Here is a 16433-nt window from a genome sequence, read left to right as displayed (position 1 = left end):
AATTTTCTTTCCAGAATTCTGCATTTTTCCTTTTTTTTATTTTTTAAAGCAGATGTTTAAAAAAAGCAGTATTTCAGCAAAAGAAATGGAGGAAGAGGAGTTGCAGAGTATGCACCATATTTCTTTTTTAGGTGCAAGTAAGGAGTTGTGCGGGTCATTGTGTGAAATTTAAGATAAAAAGTCCCACCAGATTGCAAAAAATTCTTCCACTGTTTTTTGCCTTTCATCACACAAATCTGAAACCCTGGTGAGCTACTGCCAGTGTAGCTAATACTGGTTGGTCTAGCCTGGTGCAAGGCAGCTCCCTATCCCCATATGACAAGACGAATCAAGCACAATGTGCTTGAAAACATAGGTAGAGTAATTTTATGGAATAATGCATGTGTGACTTGAAAGTGGGGATTTGGTGTTTGGCCTCAAAGTGGGGACAAAGTGGGAAGTTTCCAGCAGGAATGGCACTGCATGCTCAGTGGGTCTTGATTCTAGGTAAGTGCATGTAAGATTGTACCCTAAGTGTTCATTTTCACTTGTGGACGTTGAAAACCAAAAAGGCATACTTGTTATGTATTTGGGAGACAATAAATTTGTTTTCAGTCAGTCTTCAAACATCCAATTTCATGGCTTTGGAAATTCTTAAGGGCTCTTCAGTTGTTTGGAATGAGGTGAGGTAAGGACAGACAGCTTCTCTACGGGTCCTGTATCCCCGCCCCCACCCGCCGGGTTCTCTGGGTTTCTTTGAAAGATGATTTTGTAAGGTGTCAGACTTGAGACACCATGTTGGATTATAGGGAGCAACTGTCTGGGCGCATTTCAAAGAGACTTGCATTGAGAGCAGCCTTGGCAATATATCCTGGTGACCAGAATTTTTTTGTCTTGTCTTTTTAGTGGAAGGCTGGGAACTTTTAAGTACTTAATCTTCATTATGAAGGGAACCTTGAGTTTACCCAGTGCTTAGTATCTTTGGCACAGAGCTGCTGGTAGCCTTGGATTCCTCCAAGCAACATGCATTGCATTATCCAGGATATTTTGCAAGGCCCTTCTTTTAAGTTATGTGTGTTTCATTTGGAGTGCAGAGTGAAAATTGGGGGTGTGGGGTGTTTGGTGAATATTTGTTACCCCCCTGCAAAACCTCTTTGGCAAGTGACTAAGAAAGAATGGATGCAAATATATCTTAATATACACATTTTTTGCAAAGCAATTTTTCCCAGTGTGATTAATTTTTTTAATGTTACATTCACTAAGCTGTGTATTTTATGCATACAGTGGTACCTCGGATTACAAATGCTTCAGGTTACAAATGCTTCAGGTTACAGACTCCACTAACCTGGAAGTAGTACCTCGGGTTAAAAGCTTTACTTCAGGATGAGAACAGAAATCATGCAGTGGCAGCGGGAGGCCCCATTAGCTAAAGTGGTACCTCAGGTTAAGAATAGCTTCAGGTTAAGAACGGACCTCCAGAATGAAAGTAATAGTTCATATTTTTTATGGAATGTATATTCAATAGTGCATCTGAATGCACATCACATCCTGCCTCAATTAGTGACACAGAACTGTGTGTGTATAAAACTGGATTGGGCTGAAAGTCTTGCCTTTGATTGTGCAGAGTTTTAAATCATGAAGAGAGACTTCACAGGTAGCGAAATCTCCCCCACTTCAGATCTTCAGTCTCATACTTAAAGGCTGCAGACTGGATGAAAGTGGTGCATTGGAGGGGGTAGAATTGAAATTGCACCCCCTCCCCCTCAGAGCTTGCTTATATGCAAGTATAATGAACATCCAAATAGGGCTAGCAATAGTAGAAAGATAGTTAACTTATCAAGGCTCTCTAACACATCACAATGCACTTACAGTTCATTCTAGTTGATTGGAGAACTCAAGATCCACCAAAGCATAATAAGAAATCTAACTGAACTATTTCAGATTCTCACAGCCATAATTTCATGAGCATATGATTTTCTTAAATTAGAACACATAGAGTAGGTTTAGGAATAAATTAATACTGAACTCTTGCGACCCTTTAAAATATAGAATAATGTGTTTGTATATCTTTAGATCTCAAGCTGTGTGGAGAATTTAAAAAAAGAGGTAAAATATGTTATGTAAATATAGAAATAACAATAGTTATATATGTAATATTGTTGTGTTTATGAGTGAGTAACAGTGAGAAGTTACATAACTAAAGCCCAGCAGTTACTTTGTGGGGTAAACTTATTGTTGGCACAATGTACCTGACAAACATGCTGGCCACAGTTGCTACATTTACTATGGAAGCTGTTTTAGGCCTTAAATGGTTCACAGTTAGACCTCTCAGTTTATACAGTGGATAGGAAAATCCAGAAGGTTTTGATAGGTCAGTTAATGAACCAATTGGCTGTAATTGTTTCATGAACACAGGCCAATGAGTTGGCCGATAGAGAAGTGGCAGGATATTGGCCAGAGAATAATGACTGATATATAAAACGGCAGTCACAGCATTGCCAAGTTCAGAGGAAGAAGTTCAGGTAGGGAAGAATCTGAGAGGAAGCAATAGCAACTGTGCCTAGCAAGAACCTTAAGATTGGTTGAAATCATTCAGGGCAGAAGCTGTGAGGGCTAAAAAGGGTTGGAAAGTTCCAAAACCAGTTTCTGAGGACAGTTTTGTGCCAGAGTGAGAACAGAAAGCAGTTGGTTTCAGGAACCAGGTCTCCAGGGACAACTGTGACATTGTCTTTTGCATGTCCTGCTTGTCAGATATCTTGACAAGCAGATAAGATTCAGAAGATGCTCAAGCAAGCCTACTAAAGACGTCCCTGATCAGAGAGCCAATTTCTTGTCTTCTGCATCTTTTAAGGAATGGTTCACTGGCATCTGGATTTCAAATTAAGGCAGTTAATGTTAATGGTATAACAGTTTCCCTAAAGGAACTGTACAGATTTCAGTGACTATTGAAGTTTATTGATAACTTCTAGTCCTATGTGTTATTAATATATTTGGATAAGTAAAGTTTTAATAAATATATTTGTCTACACTTTTAAATAATTCTGCATATATGTTCATTCCATGCCTATAAACTGAATACACCACTATGCATTTTAGACAGTGTATCAAGTGGAAAAGATTTTATTACAAATTCTATGGTGGTGCTGGGTTTTTTAAGGATAAAGAACTAAAGTATATATATGTAATGCATTTTGAGGAAAGATTGGGAAGCCAATGTTCCACATTTCGGAGGTCTAATAGAGTATAAAGACAGCCAAACCAAGATAGTTGAGTAGCATTGGTGAGATAAAACCTCAATTTTTCACAAACTGGTTGCCTGTTTGGTCATTAAAAGTTAAAATTATTCCAAAAGACTGAGATCCAAATCAGTTAAATGGGATATTCCTTTAAATAATTGATTCTAGCAAACCGTAATTTTTCACATAGTGAATTTAATACTGCAGTGGATGTTTCCTAATGTACTAACTGAGGAGGCCCCGATGGGTTGTGAAATACCACATAAAACACTAAAGAAAACATTATAAACCCAAACCATAACTTTGTTATCCTTTCACTGGACTACATTACATCCAGATGGCAAGAGTAGCCGTCCTAAGAGGTTGGTGGGGGTTTTGTTTGGCCTTAAATACAGACTCCTTTTTAACGTCTAATCTTTGTGAGATGCATTGAAACAGGGAATAAAATTATATGCACCCATAAAAAGCAAGTTACAGCCTATTTTTATTTTTCTGTTGGATATATATCATTACATTTTGTTCTAATTAGCTACAAGCAAGCATGTCTGCTTAGATAAGAAGAAAATTAAAACCATACAACTGAGGAGGGCCAAGTCTTCACTCTGGTATACACTTGTAATAGACATTTATACATGCCTATGTGAAAATCCAAACTTGGGGCAATTCGGATGCCTGGCCTGCCTGTGTTGCTTTCTTATAACATTAGGCCATCAATATTGAACCTGCTTGCCAATCACAATTAAAGAAGAAGAAGATGGGGATTAGGTTTATACCCTAATCATCTTCCTAGTGGTTTACTATTCCATGTAAACAGTGAGTAAATTTCCAGAACTCTGAAATAATAGTAGCCCGAGCATGTTTAATGTAGGCTAACTAACTCTTGCTAATTTATGTAACCAATTACTTCAGATACAATCATTCTAAGACAGAATAAAAACAGGCTTCTATTATACCCAGTAGGGTGACTTGTACCCAATAGAGTAATTTGCATTTCCATAGTTATGTCACTGGAAAAGTACAAGGTGTTTTCTGTAGTTCACAGGAATAAATGGAAAAAGTGGCACAGAACACATGTGGTTCACTGCCCACTTCACTTGCAATCCTCTGTACAGCCTGTGGGATAAGAAGCCTAAATGCATACAGGGTCACAGCTTTATTGTTTACTTAAATACATATGAACCACATTTCTTTGTAGGCTTTTCCCCATACCACTCAGTCCTCCTCATCTCAAAATACACTCCAAATTTGAAAAAAAATATGTATCAGTGCAGGAAGATTACGTCACATTCTACACCATGCATTTAAAGCACATGGCTTCCCTCAAATAATCCTGGAAAGTCTAGCTCTATGAGGGGTAAACTACAATTCCCAGTATTCCTTGGCAGAAGCCAGGTGCATTAAATGTGCCGTGTGCCCTATCTGTGTCTTCATTTCTTATCAGTGCTGCTATAATGCTGAAAATATTTTGTAGGCCTTTATTTATATGTGAAATATAAAGGATAACAAATAATTACATCTTAGGAGGTTAATAACGGAAACTACGGAAAGCCTTACTCATCTTTTTTTTTTTGAAATAAAATAATATCCACATAAAACACAGAGCACTGCCTTGCATAGGTGCAGTGTAACAGTCTTATTTGCAGTATTACTTCTTACGCAATTAGAGTGGGGAGGGAAGAAAAATACCAGCATTTTGTAGTCAATTCATTAGGGGTCCACCAAATTTTCACCCACAAAGATGGGTTAGATTGCATTAGATGTCTACTCACAACTTCTCTCCCTGATCTGCAGCTTTAACACCACTTTTTATTTCAAAAAACAAGTGGAGGGCATTGTTCCCGAGGAGATCCCAGCCAATCGGGGAATCATATTGGCAACATGACTGTGTGACATCATTCCTTGCCTGCCAGGTTTGGCTCTTTAAGAAAGCCAGGTTGGAGCGAGGGAAGTGTTTTCCCTCTCAAGCAAATTTTCCTAGGACAACGGTTTGCAAGCAAATTAGAACATACATTCTCACAGTTGAAGACTACATGTGCACACACAGAGAGAGACACACACAGCACACATAATTTGATTTGATGCTTAGAGTGAAAAAGAACAAGGTGAAAAAGATTTTAATTTAGTACATTAACACATTGCTTTAATCGATAAAATATATGAAGAACACTTAAGATATAAGGACAAAATCCATGCCATGCCTTGTTATTGCATACAGTTATGCATCTCTTCCACTGAGAAAAAAATGTGTTCAAAATTCAATAGCTTAGATTTAAACTTTGAAAAATTATGAATAGTGTGCAGTTCTATGTTCAGTTAGTTTAGATGGTAAAGCCTTGACTCTTTACTATCCAACCCTCTTACTGACAGATATGATGTAGTTGTGTATGCTAACTTCTTTCTGTAAGACTAAAGCCACCATGAAGGATTGGGTTGTCTCCCTGCTACTAATTTCATAGACCTCTTCCTGTTTTGGCAAAAATCAGTAGTTATGCTTCTTTCTGGTTTTTCATATTCTAAAACTAACCAAGTGGAAGAGGTTAAAGGATATGCTTGCTCTTTGTGCATGAAAAAAAAAGTGGCCTGCAGTTGTTGCCTAGAAGGCAGCTGGCTGCAAAAGAAGCAGGATGTTTCAGGAACAAATTTATCCTTCTGTAAACATCTGGAAAACGAATCATGTCAATAAAACAAAAAGATCCATTGGGAGGGTTTTGCGCCTTGATTAAGAGTTGGTGTAATGTAGCAATGAAGGCTGTGTTCATATATTCACTTGCCTGGGAGTAAGCCCCATTGAATGTTACTTCAGAGTAACCATATTTAGGAATATGCTGTAAGAGTATGAGCCATAAAGGAAGGAGCTGCTGGATCAAAATACTGCTTCATTGCTTAACTCATAAGCTGGTTGTAAATGAACCGCTCTTCTCTCAGCCTCAGTACCACCACGGCCCTTATGCCTTCTAGGGATGGGCACAACTGTCCATATGTTTTTCTCACTTTGTCATTTTTCCAAACTTTGTCAGTTCTCCGAACTTCCACATCAGTTAGCAGTTTCTTTAAAAGTCTGCATAAAAATGCATCAGGATTTTAATGCAAATTTCTCCAAATTATTTTTTCCCTAATATATGCATTTTAATGCACACTTTACCCTAGTACATACACTTTTGCACACATTAATTGGTTGGAGAACTGTGCTACAGAATTTGGAATGTGTTTTGGCTTGTCTATTGATTCAGAAAGTCCAGATTAGTTAAGTTCCCCCTTAGCTGCAAACTGAATCACATTTCTGCTAGGGTTGGCTCAGGGGCCTTGAGACCCAGGTCTTTGATGCCAGGCCACAAATCTCCTGATCTCTTCCCTCCCCCCCCAAAAAAAGCTTTGTTTACAGGACAGATGGGCATGCTGTAAAGCAGGGATTACCAACCTAAGTCCCATGGGCTAGAAGCGGCCCGCGGAGGTTGTTTGACCAGCCCCCAAATTGCCCCCAAACCGAGCTGCCCACTCACACGCTGTGCCAAACCGGCGTGGTGCGGGGACTCACTTCTGCAGCGCTGGAAATTGCAGGCGGGTGCGCGATCTGGCCCGGGCAAGATAAACCTGGCCGACCCCTGCTGTAAAGGGTAGTGCTGGTGACACCACAGACATCATCGTAAGTTGCTGAAAGACACTATATACACTTATGAAAATTTATGTCATGGGCCTCTGCCACAAGTCCTTTAATTACCTAGTAATGCCCCTTCTCCCATCTCTGCAGAGTGGGGAAATAATTGTGCCTCTTATACATTTTGCAGTAAATATAAGGACCTTTCCACATTGCTTATCAGCATGTCTCCAGGTATAAATCAGTACAGTGTACTCTTGCTAGAAGGAGATGTAGATAACTCCCGCAGGCATGCTGTGCTTCTTGAAATTCATGATTTCAGTGGAGCACAAGCCCATATTAGACCCCACAAAATTATCTTTGATTAGCTGTCTCACATGGTAAACAGAGTTGTCTGGGCCAACATCATGCTGTATGAGTTCACTGGTCCTTTTATACTTGCATAGAAGCTGTTCAATCAGCTGTTGTTCAGCTAGAGTCTAGCAACCCATTAGATAACATAACTATGTAAGCACTGGGACAGACAGGATTTACTGGGCCCAGTGTACCATAAGTGGATCAGGACCTTTGCTGAACCTACAGAAGACACAAATTTCTTCTCGGTTTCTCATTTTTCCAATATTAAATTCAGTTCTCCACATTTCTGCAGCGATTTGTGAAGTTCTTTAAATAAAGAAATCCTTATGAAAATTCATCAGCATCATAGTGTGAATCTCTTCTAATAAGCCTATTTTCTTATACATTCTGAGTGATGTACACATTTTTTTGCCAGCAATTTCCTCCAGTATAATACATTTCTGTAAGCTATTTTCACTAATGTATTCATTTCACACACACTTCCCCTTAATGTGTGATTTTGTAAACACTGCATGGTTAGAGAACACTAAAAAATTCACAAAAATGTGGATTTTGAACGATTGCTCTGTTTCAGTTCTCATACTCTTTCTGAAAGTGCAGATTTGATAGATTTGCCCTTAAATGCAGACCAAACTGAATTTCTCCTCCATCTCTAATGCAAACCCTAAATCAGGCAAAGAGCTCAAGTGTGACTGAAAATGACAACAGTAAACATCTGGGCAACTTGGTTATATATTTTAAATAAAAATATAAGAAATGAATATCTGTAACTCTGACTTCAGTTATTGACTAACAATCTTGTATGGTGGAAGCAGGCAGCCTGGCTCGTTTCACAAAAGGGCACCTGCACATTTTGTTTTGTATCTTCACTTCCAGGAAGCCTAGTGTTTTACCTTCTTTCCCCCCCTTCTTTTTTAAAGGAAAGCTTAGAGTTCAGGACCCCTGCTGCCTGTGGGTCTGGTGCATCTGTGCCTTCTGTTCCTACCTCTCAGCGGCACTGCATGAAACAATAATGTGATGGTTTTTTACTAGAGGAAACAGTGTTGGGGCAATTTGGAGCAGTGAAACTGCAGCAACTGCTTAACCCTTACAGATAGGTAGCCGTGTTGGTCTGCCATAGTCAAAATAAAAAAATTCCTTCCAGTAGCACCTTAAAGACCAACTAAGTTAGTTCTTGGTATGAGCTTTTGTGTGCATGCACACTTCTTCAGATACCAAGTACTGTATCTGAAGAAATGTGCATGCACACGAAAGCTCATACCAAGAACTAACTTAGTTGGTCTTTAAGGTGCTACTGGAAGGAATTTTTTTATTTTGCTTAACCCTTGTCCCACCTGCTGGTTGTTGTTTTTTTGTTCCAAATGCCCCACTCATCTCCTGAAACGACTTTGCCCCACACATAGTTTCATTGCTTTTTTAAAAAAGGGAAATGTTAAGAAAAGTAGCCACTGAGTTTTTGTTTTCTGTGTATGTGTGTAATGTGTAGTTACGCACACAGCCAGATATGCTGGCCATGGCTGAAGGGATATAGCATGTTTTCTCAATGGCCCAGTGTTTTCAAACATTATGAAATCATCCCAGAACTGCTGTTTTAAGCCTTTGAGAATTTATTTAACTCAGCTGATTTTTGGAACACTCCTTAATTTTACATTTATAATACTGGATCGACAAGCAGTTACTTTACAGCTAACGCAGTGAGAGATGCATTTTCTCATCTGTTTAATTTATTAAAAGCATTCCTCTTTCCTTCAGATAATTTAAACATGTGGGGTCTTGGGGGGACAGGTAATTGAACCTCCTCTCCAGGAGGAATATTAGAATATTTAGAATATTAAAGAAATCTTCTTACAAGTTTGCATTAGGTGGTATCAATTTTCCCCATGCAATTTTTGCTGGCAAAAATGTTTTCCCCAACTTACTTTTGTATTTTGGGATTTAAAAACATTAAACGATGGTAACTGAGTTAAATAGAATGTTAGCTTTGCTTTTAGGAAGGATGTCACATGTCTTCTATTTTCCAACTAGTTTTAAAGGCACCCTTCCCCCTCTTAATTGCAAAGAATATTGCTGAATTAGTATTCTGAACCACATGAAAACGCAGTGTGTGTGCTTCTCAAAGTAGGCACTATTTGAGGCTATTTCTAAATGCATTCAGATGTTTGTCATCAGCAGCAGTGAAATGCATGCTTCCTTTTTTTTCCCTCCTCCCCCCAAAATGCCACTTGCTATTTTGTGGCTTCAGATGATCTGTTAGGAACATATTACATTTTGAAGTTCTGGGGTTCATTTTTGCTCTGCATTGAAGTTAAGTTTGTTCCATGGCCTGGCTTACCATTTTCAAAACTGAAGGGAATAAAGTAACATTTGATTGTTAGTTTCACATGCAGGGAGCATCTTGGGCTGGAGAGGCAACAAGTCCTTTACAAATGCTCTTCTGTTCAACATAAATTACCCATTTGGTCACATGCTGGAGAGTGATCCCACAAATATTTGAATTGTGGTATTTGTACAGAAGATCTGGATTTATTATAAGATGCTACTGTATTTAGTGTGCCGATTTTTCAAAAAAACTTTTTTGCTATTTATAAAAGTTGGTGCAGTTACTTTAAATTGTTAGCCTTGGGCAAATAACCAAAAAAAGTAAGTGTTATTGAAATAAAAACCAAGGAGAAGATTGTGTGAATTTGGTTTGGGCAGATCTCATGATAGGAGGTTCAATGTTTCCATCAAGTTCAGAAGGATTTTTGTAGTGTGCTAATGGTTAGTCTTTGCTGCTAGTACTGAATTTGTCAGCTTCGTTGATGTAATACCAGTCATGCCTTCCTGCAGCTATCATCTATTGTTCCTGTGTATAGAAACTAAATTACACATGGATTTATTATGCGTGTGACCTGCTACACCCTAAATTTACCATCCATCTCAATGGAGAGTAAATAAAGTCTAGTCCAGATTCCCAACAATTCCTACATAACCAGCATTGGAATGTGATCCACTTCAGCATGATTTCTCCAATGCTACTGTTTATGTTATGGTCTCATAGATACTAGCCAGCAATCTAGGGAAGTTATGACCTGTGGAACAAAACACAATCACTTGACTGGTGTTGCTTAAAATGTTTCTGACAGCCAAGATTCTACAGATTTCCAAGAGATGAAGTGCGGGGTCTTGTCATGGATGCCACATTGCACTTCAGAGAGACTTGGCGTCCTTCCAGAACACAGTGTAATCACAAACTCATAGAATGCATGTCATAGAATCATAAAATTGTAAACTTGGAAGGGACCGAGAGGGTCATCTAGTCCAGCCTCCTGCAATGTACAAATCTCAGCTAAAGCACCCATGGCAGATGGCCATCCAAGCTCTGCTTAAAAATCTCCAAGGGATGAGAGTTCACAACATCCCTAGGAAGTCCATTCCACTGTCAAACAGCTCTTAGTATCAAAGGTCTTCCTGATGTTTAGTAGGCATCTCCTTTCTTGTAACTCGAATTCATTGGTTCAGGCCCTAGCCTCCAGAGCAGGAGAAAACAAGCTTGTCCATCTTCCATGTGACAGCCTTTTAGATATTTGAAGATGACTATCATATATCCTCTCCTCTTTTCCAGGCTAACAATACCCAGTACCCTCAACCATTTCTTATGAAGCTTGGTTTCCAGATCTTTGGTCACCCTCCTCTGCACACATTCTAGCTTGTCAGTACCCAGGTGTGGTCTGAGATGCTTGCCATGGCAAGTGGAATGATCAAATCAGAGGACCCCTTCTAATAGCCGTTGGGAGGCAGCCAAAGTTGTCATGCCACTGCTTGCGATATAAATTGATGCTGTAGCCTGTACAATTAATGGATGGCTGGAGGGACAGATTGCTGCCTCTACACTGCCCTTCATGCATTCAGAGCACTGTTTACGCAGGGTTCTGAATGCACATTGATGTAAAAAGAGGAATAGCACAGGAGAAGCAAAGGAGGATTGGAAGGAGCCACTGCTCTCTTACTCCCACAACATACAAAAATATAAGGTCCTTTCACACAGACCTTATTCTTGTGTCATAATGAAGAATCCAAAAGGCATACTTTGTGAGACTAGGAAAAAATGTTTGTTGCTTATAAATAAATAATAGTGAATGCAAAAGAAAAATCAAATGAGAATTAACGAAGTATTTGTTTGCTCAAGAACAGACCTCCCCATACACAGAGTTTTCCAGTAAAATATACAGCTATCTTTCTCCTCTGGCACTAATAACTTCAATACAGTATGCATCTTTTAAAGTTCTGTTCTATTAAATGGGGGTGGGGGATCAGTAGGAATGAAGAAGCCTATTAAATACTGTGAAATAGGAAAGGAAAAAATGATTTTCTTGACCAAACAGTGTTCTACTGTATAGTCCATTTCCTCCTTGTGGCAAACCAGAGTAAAATGTATTGCATTCTTGGAAAATATTGAATGAGCTCACCGGTGCAGAGCCATGGCTCCTAAAACATATTTGAGGAATGAATCCATTTTTCATGAAACTTCATTGGAACTCTTCCATTCAGCTCACTAAAAAATATCTGGAGGCCCCTCTTGGACCTCCCCGATATTTTAAAAAAATCATTTTTATAATTATAATTTTTATTTACTTTTTAAAATCTAACAGTTTAATAATGTAGAACACTTATAAACTCTCAATGTATAGAATATAAAAACAAATAATAAACATTTCTAATGTGAGACCTCATAGTATTATATCTATGAAGAATCAAGTGTCAACAAAAGGAAGACAAAAAAGAAGAAAGAACATAAAGACATAAAAATCTATAAATGGAAAATAATACAATATTTCTCAAGTACATTCATCAGCATTATTTGAGTGGCAGTCATCTAGTGATAAATATTTAGAGATTCCAGCGAGTCTGGTGTAAGGATGATTATTAAGGAACTAAATGCTTCCTTTATTGGATAATGAAGAACAGTATGTGTTTGTGTAAATGTGAGTGTGAGCAGGGAAAGGATTTGAAACCCAAAGCCTTTTTTCTATTGGGCGATCACTCTAGCCATATAGAACTATATGCTGTGCGGGGAGGGGGGTGTTGATTATTATCTGGAAAACTTGCATACATAATAAAGTTAAGCCAAATCTTTGTGAAATTGTCCATTTCTTTTTGTTCCCTCAACATCTGTAGTTTATGGGTTAGTTTTTTCAGTAGGCTGGTGTTCCATACACTTTTGATCAAAATTGTTATTGTCATCCTTTTCATTCATTTTTTACCTCTATGATGTATATGACTTTTTCCAAATATGTGATTTTTTCAATTACATTTTTTCAATTGAAGAAAATGCAATGATTGTGACGTGTCTGAAATGGACCTGTGCTCAACTGAAATCATGAATTACCATTAGCCTTCTTCAGGAATAGAAGAGAAATGGGAAATACAACATTAGAAGGGAAATAGGAATGTATAAATGGCAGGCAGTAGGAAGACTATGGATTAACCAGGCCAGGTGTAAATACCAGAAGCCTCGCCACCTTGACCTTGTATGACAATAAAGCAACCATCCTGCACTTTAGGCTCCAGCATCTCCACATACTGCAAGATACAGTACAGTTAATGTCCTGATAATTAAAGTCCTATAATGTCCTGATAATTAAAGTCCTATAAATTCCCATGATATGTTCAGTGAAACGACTGGTTAAATTCCTACTGAAGCAAAACACTGATGACAAACCAAACTGAAAAGAAAGGCAAAATAAATGAACGAGAATCCCAGGTTCCTTTCCTAAGGCTTACCACCACCCCACATCCCAAAGTGCAAGGGTTACTTATTAGCCTGATCTCAAGGAGAGGAGAGGAGGAGATGAGCAAGGCATATTTTCTCACTTAATAAAAAGGCTCTGGTTAACAGAGAACTTTGGCTTCTAAAATGACACTGATTTCTAATGTTTGGATGAAGGAATAGGCGTATGGAAAACAAAAGCAGTAAAAGTTGTAAAGCTAACGTGGATTAAATATTGGGTTTTGTGTTGAATATGTTCCTCTCCTTTCTTTTCCCCAGAGGTGTGGAGAAATCTCATTCGATAGCCCAGAGCAGAGTGCCAAATGTGTTCGCATGCTAGGTAAGTGGAGTCCCTTTTCTTTAATCTGGAGTTTGGTATGTGGAGAAATATGCACTGTTTTAATGAGGTGTTTCTTTTCAAAGAGTGTCTGCATTTTAATGAGGTTGGTTGGTAGCCATAATTCTTCTGGATGTATAGTTGGCTTTGGTGCAACTGGTATGAATAGTGAATGCATATGAGCACTAATTGATTATAATGAGCCCTCAGTTCACTTGCAGAAAGTTGTTGACAGAGTGATTTCTGACTGTTGGCTACAAAATCTAAATGCAGATTGTGACAAGACACTGCATAGCTGGAACTGCATCTATTTATTCATTTTTGCATCAACTTGATTTTTTATTATTTTAACTAGGCAGCATACAGAGTAGAGGTTCTTACTTTTATCAGTTTTAATTCTGTTTAACAACAAACTGTTCCGTATCTAAAGCAGCTTAACTTCGACGGTCTGATGTGTGCTGATTTGAAGTGAGAAGTCAATTGGGACTGTTGTTAATTTGATATGAGGAGAGACAGTGTGGGCTGGTGCCTAGTAGAACTGGTAGGATGAGAGGCCAACAGAAGGTGGAGCCAGAACCAATGGCAATCAGAGCCAACTAATTCTAGTTTTGCCCCTGCTGAGTTATACAAGGGGCAAAACGGAAATTAAGGAGAAGGAAGTTGACAGCCAGTGAACTGGTTCTAGGTCAGAAGGCAGGCAAGTGGGGAACCTGGCTGAGGACAGAAAGAGGTTTGTACCTCATTCACCCTAATGGACCGGCTTGCACTGGTGAGGAGGAAAGACCATGTGTGAAAACTTCAGTATTTAATTGTTTTATTCATGTTTTCAGACTTTCCAAATAGTCCAGGAATCTACAGTTGTACCTCGGGTTACATACACTTCAGGTTACAGACTCCGCTAACAACCCAGAAATAGTGCTTCAGGTTAAGAACTTTGCTTCAGGATAAGAACAGAAGTCGGGATCCAGCTGCGCGGCGGCAGCAGGAGGCCCCATTAGCTAAAGTGGTGCTTCAGGTTAAGAACAGTTTCAGGTTAAGAACAGACCTCCCGAACGAATTAAGTACTTAACCCGAGGTACCACTGTATATTATATGCAATGTCAGAGAGGTGGCAGTGTGACAGAACAATCTTAGCACTTGATTCATGCTGCTGGCAGAGGTTATGATTCAGCAGAGGTCCACCCCCCCCTACACTAACTGTATTGGCAGCGGTTGGGAAGGAGCGCAGAACCACCACAGTGACAGAAGTCCCTACAGCACCTCTTAAGATATGGGCTGTTGCCAAGCTGGTAATGAATTTTACCAGCGATAGCCATCACAAGACCCTGAAATGTATTTTAGGGATAGAGTAAGGTTGGCAATGGATCAGCTGAATCTAAACCAATCTGACTCACACCCTGCAATCATAATCTGAGGCCCTTCTTTGTGCGCCTCCTCCATGAGAAAAGAAGGAACGACTCCCCACTTGTGGAATGCTCTCCCTAGGGAGACTTTCCTGGCACCTTCCTCACATATCTTTAGGCTCCAGGCAAAAACATTTGCCTTCTCCCAGACCTCTGGTTAATTAAACAATCCATGGCCTTTTAAAATTGGGAAGGCTGGTGTAGAAATTTAATAAATAAATAAAGAATAAACCCACTCTATTTCCCTCAGAGGGGCATTTGAGGAGTTGGGGCAGCAATAAAGTGCTCTTGGGATCTACCCAATGCCTGTGAGATAGAAGTATCGTTGTAAATAAGCTGTAGATCACTGATGATACGCTGGAGTGGTTTTAGCTGGGAGCTGTAGGTGGCAATACAGCGGTACCTCGGGTTACATACGCTTCAGGTTACAGACTCCGCTAACCCAGAAATATTACCTCGGGCTAAGAACTTTGCTTCAGGGTGAGAACAGAAATCATGCTCTGGCGGCGCGGTGGTAGCTGGAGGCCCCATTAGCTAAAGTGGTGCTTCAGGTTAAGAACAGTTTCAGGTTAAGAACGGACCTCCGGAATGAATTAAGTACTTAACCTGAAGTACTACTGTATGTGGTGCACTGCTGCCATCCTTCTGGGTCTGCCCTGTAGACAATCATTCCTGAATATCTGGGTGATCTAGTCAATCAGTTCCCCCTCCCTATATTGGTTGCATATACATTGTATGTAATTTGGCAATAAGTCTTCACGGTTCTCACAAAACAGTCCAGACAGTTTTTCACAGAGAATAGGAGAACAGTGGTACAAATAACTCATTAATGGCATTGATAAAACTGTGGCCTTTAGTTCAAGTTGCTCTCTGTGATAAAGTGCAGCTGTACCATGCATTGTGTTCCACACAATTAATAATTTGTGTCCTTTAGTTAGAATAATTATTATCCTCCATTTGGGCATATTCATTATGTGACAGTTATGAGATTCTAATTTTGTTAATCAGCTCATTAGTTAACTGGTTACAACTACAGTCATACCTTGGAAGTCGAACAGAATTCGTTCCAGAAGTCCATTTGACTTCCAAAATGTTCGGAAACTAAAGCGCTGCTTCTGATTGGCTGCAGGAAGGTCCTGGAGCCAATCAGAAGCCACGGAAGCCCTGTCAGATGTTTGGCTTCTAAAAATAGTTGACAAACCAGAACAGTCACTTCCGGGTTTTTCAGTGTTCAGGAGCCAAAACATTCAAGAACTAAGCTGTTCGAAAACCAAGGTACAACTGTAAAAGCAATTAATTGAGTATTTTTTTAAAAAAAATAATTGCATGTGGAACATAGGTTCTAATAATGAATGCAGTAGCTGTAGTAGAGCCCTTAAAAATTTAAGCCAACTAACCTATCCCAGTAGCAAATTTTCTTCCATTCTATGCTCATTTTAGCTCTAGCTTCACTTCATCAAAATCACAGTCTCACTTCCTACCATGCCCAACCAGACCTTCCTATACTTCTGTACTTTTCTATACTTCTTTGAATGAAAGGTCATTTCTGGGAAAAGGAAAGTCAGGCAACTTGGTCCTCCCTCCAGCTAAAAGCACCATGACTTACCGAGAGCCAGTGTGGTGTAGTGGTTAAGAGCGGTAGTCACGTAATCTGGGTAACCGGGTTCGCGTCTCCGCTCCTCCACATGCAGCTGCTGGGTGACCTTGGGCCAGTCACACTTCTGTGAAGTCTCTCAGCCCCACTCACCTCACAGAGTGTTTGTTGTGGGGGAGGAAG

At 39.4% G+C, this 16433-nt stretch overlaps 1 protein-coding gene across 2 annotated transcripts in view; it reads left to right on the top strand.

Annotated features, from left to right (window-relative positions):
* Positions 1-16433, top strand: part of PDE7B (phosphodiesterase 7B) — a 171538-nt gene that overhangs the window by 71387 nt on the left and 83718 nt on the right. For both annotated transcript variants that reach the window (XM_082215964.1, XM_082215965.1), the window contains exon 2: positions 13196-13256. In XM_082215964.1, the coding sequence (XP_082072090.1) occupies positions 13196-13256 (61 nt within the window). The remainder of the gene's footprint in view (positions 1-13195; positions 13257-16433) is intronic.

This window comes from Podarcis vaucheri, assembly GCF_965113315.1.
Source record: "Podarcis vaucheri genome assembly, chromosome: 3".
Taxonomy (NCBI): Eukaryota; Metazoa; Chordata; class Lepidosauria; order Squamata; family Lacertidae; genus Podarcis; species Podarcis vaucheri.
This window is presented reverse-complemented; position numbering and strand designations above follow the sequence as displayed.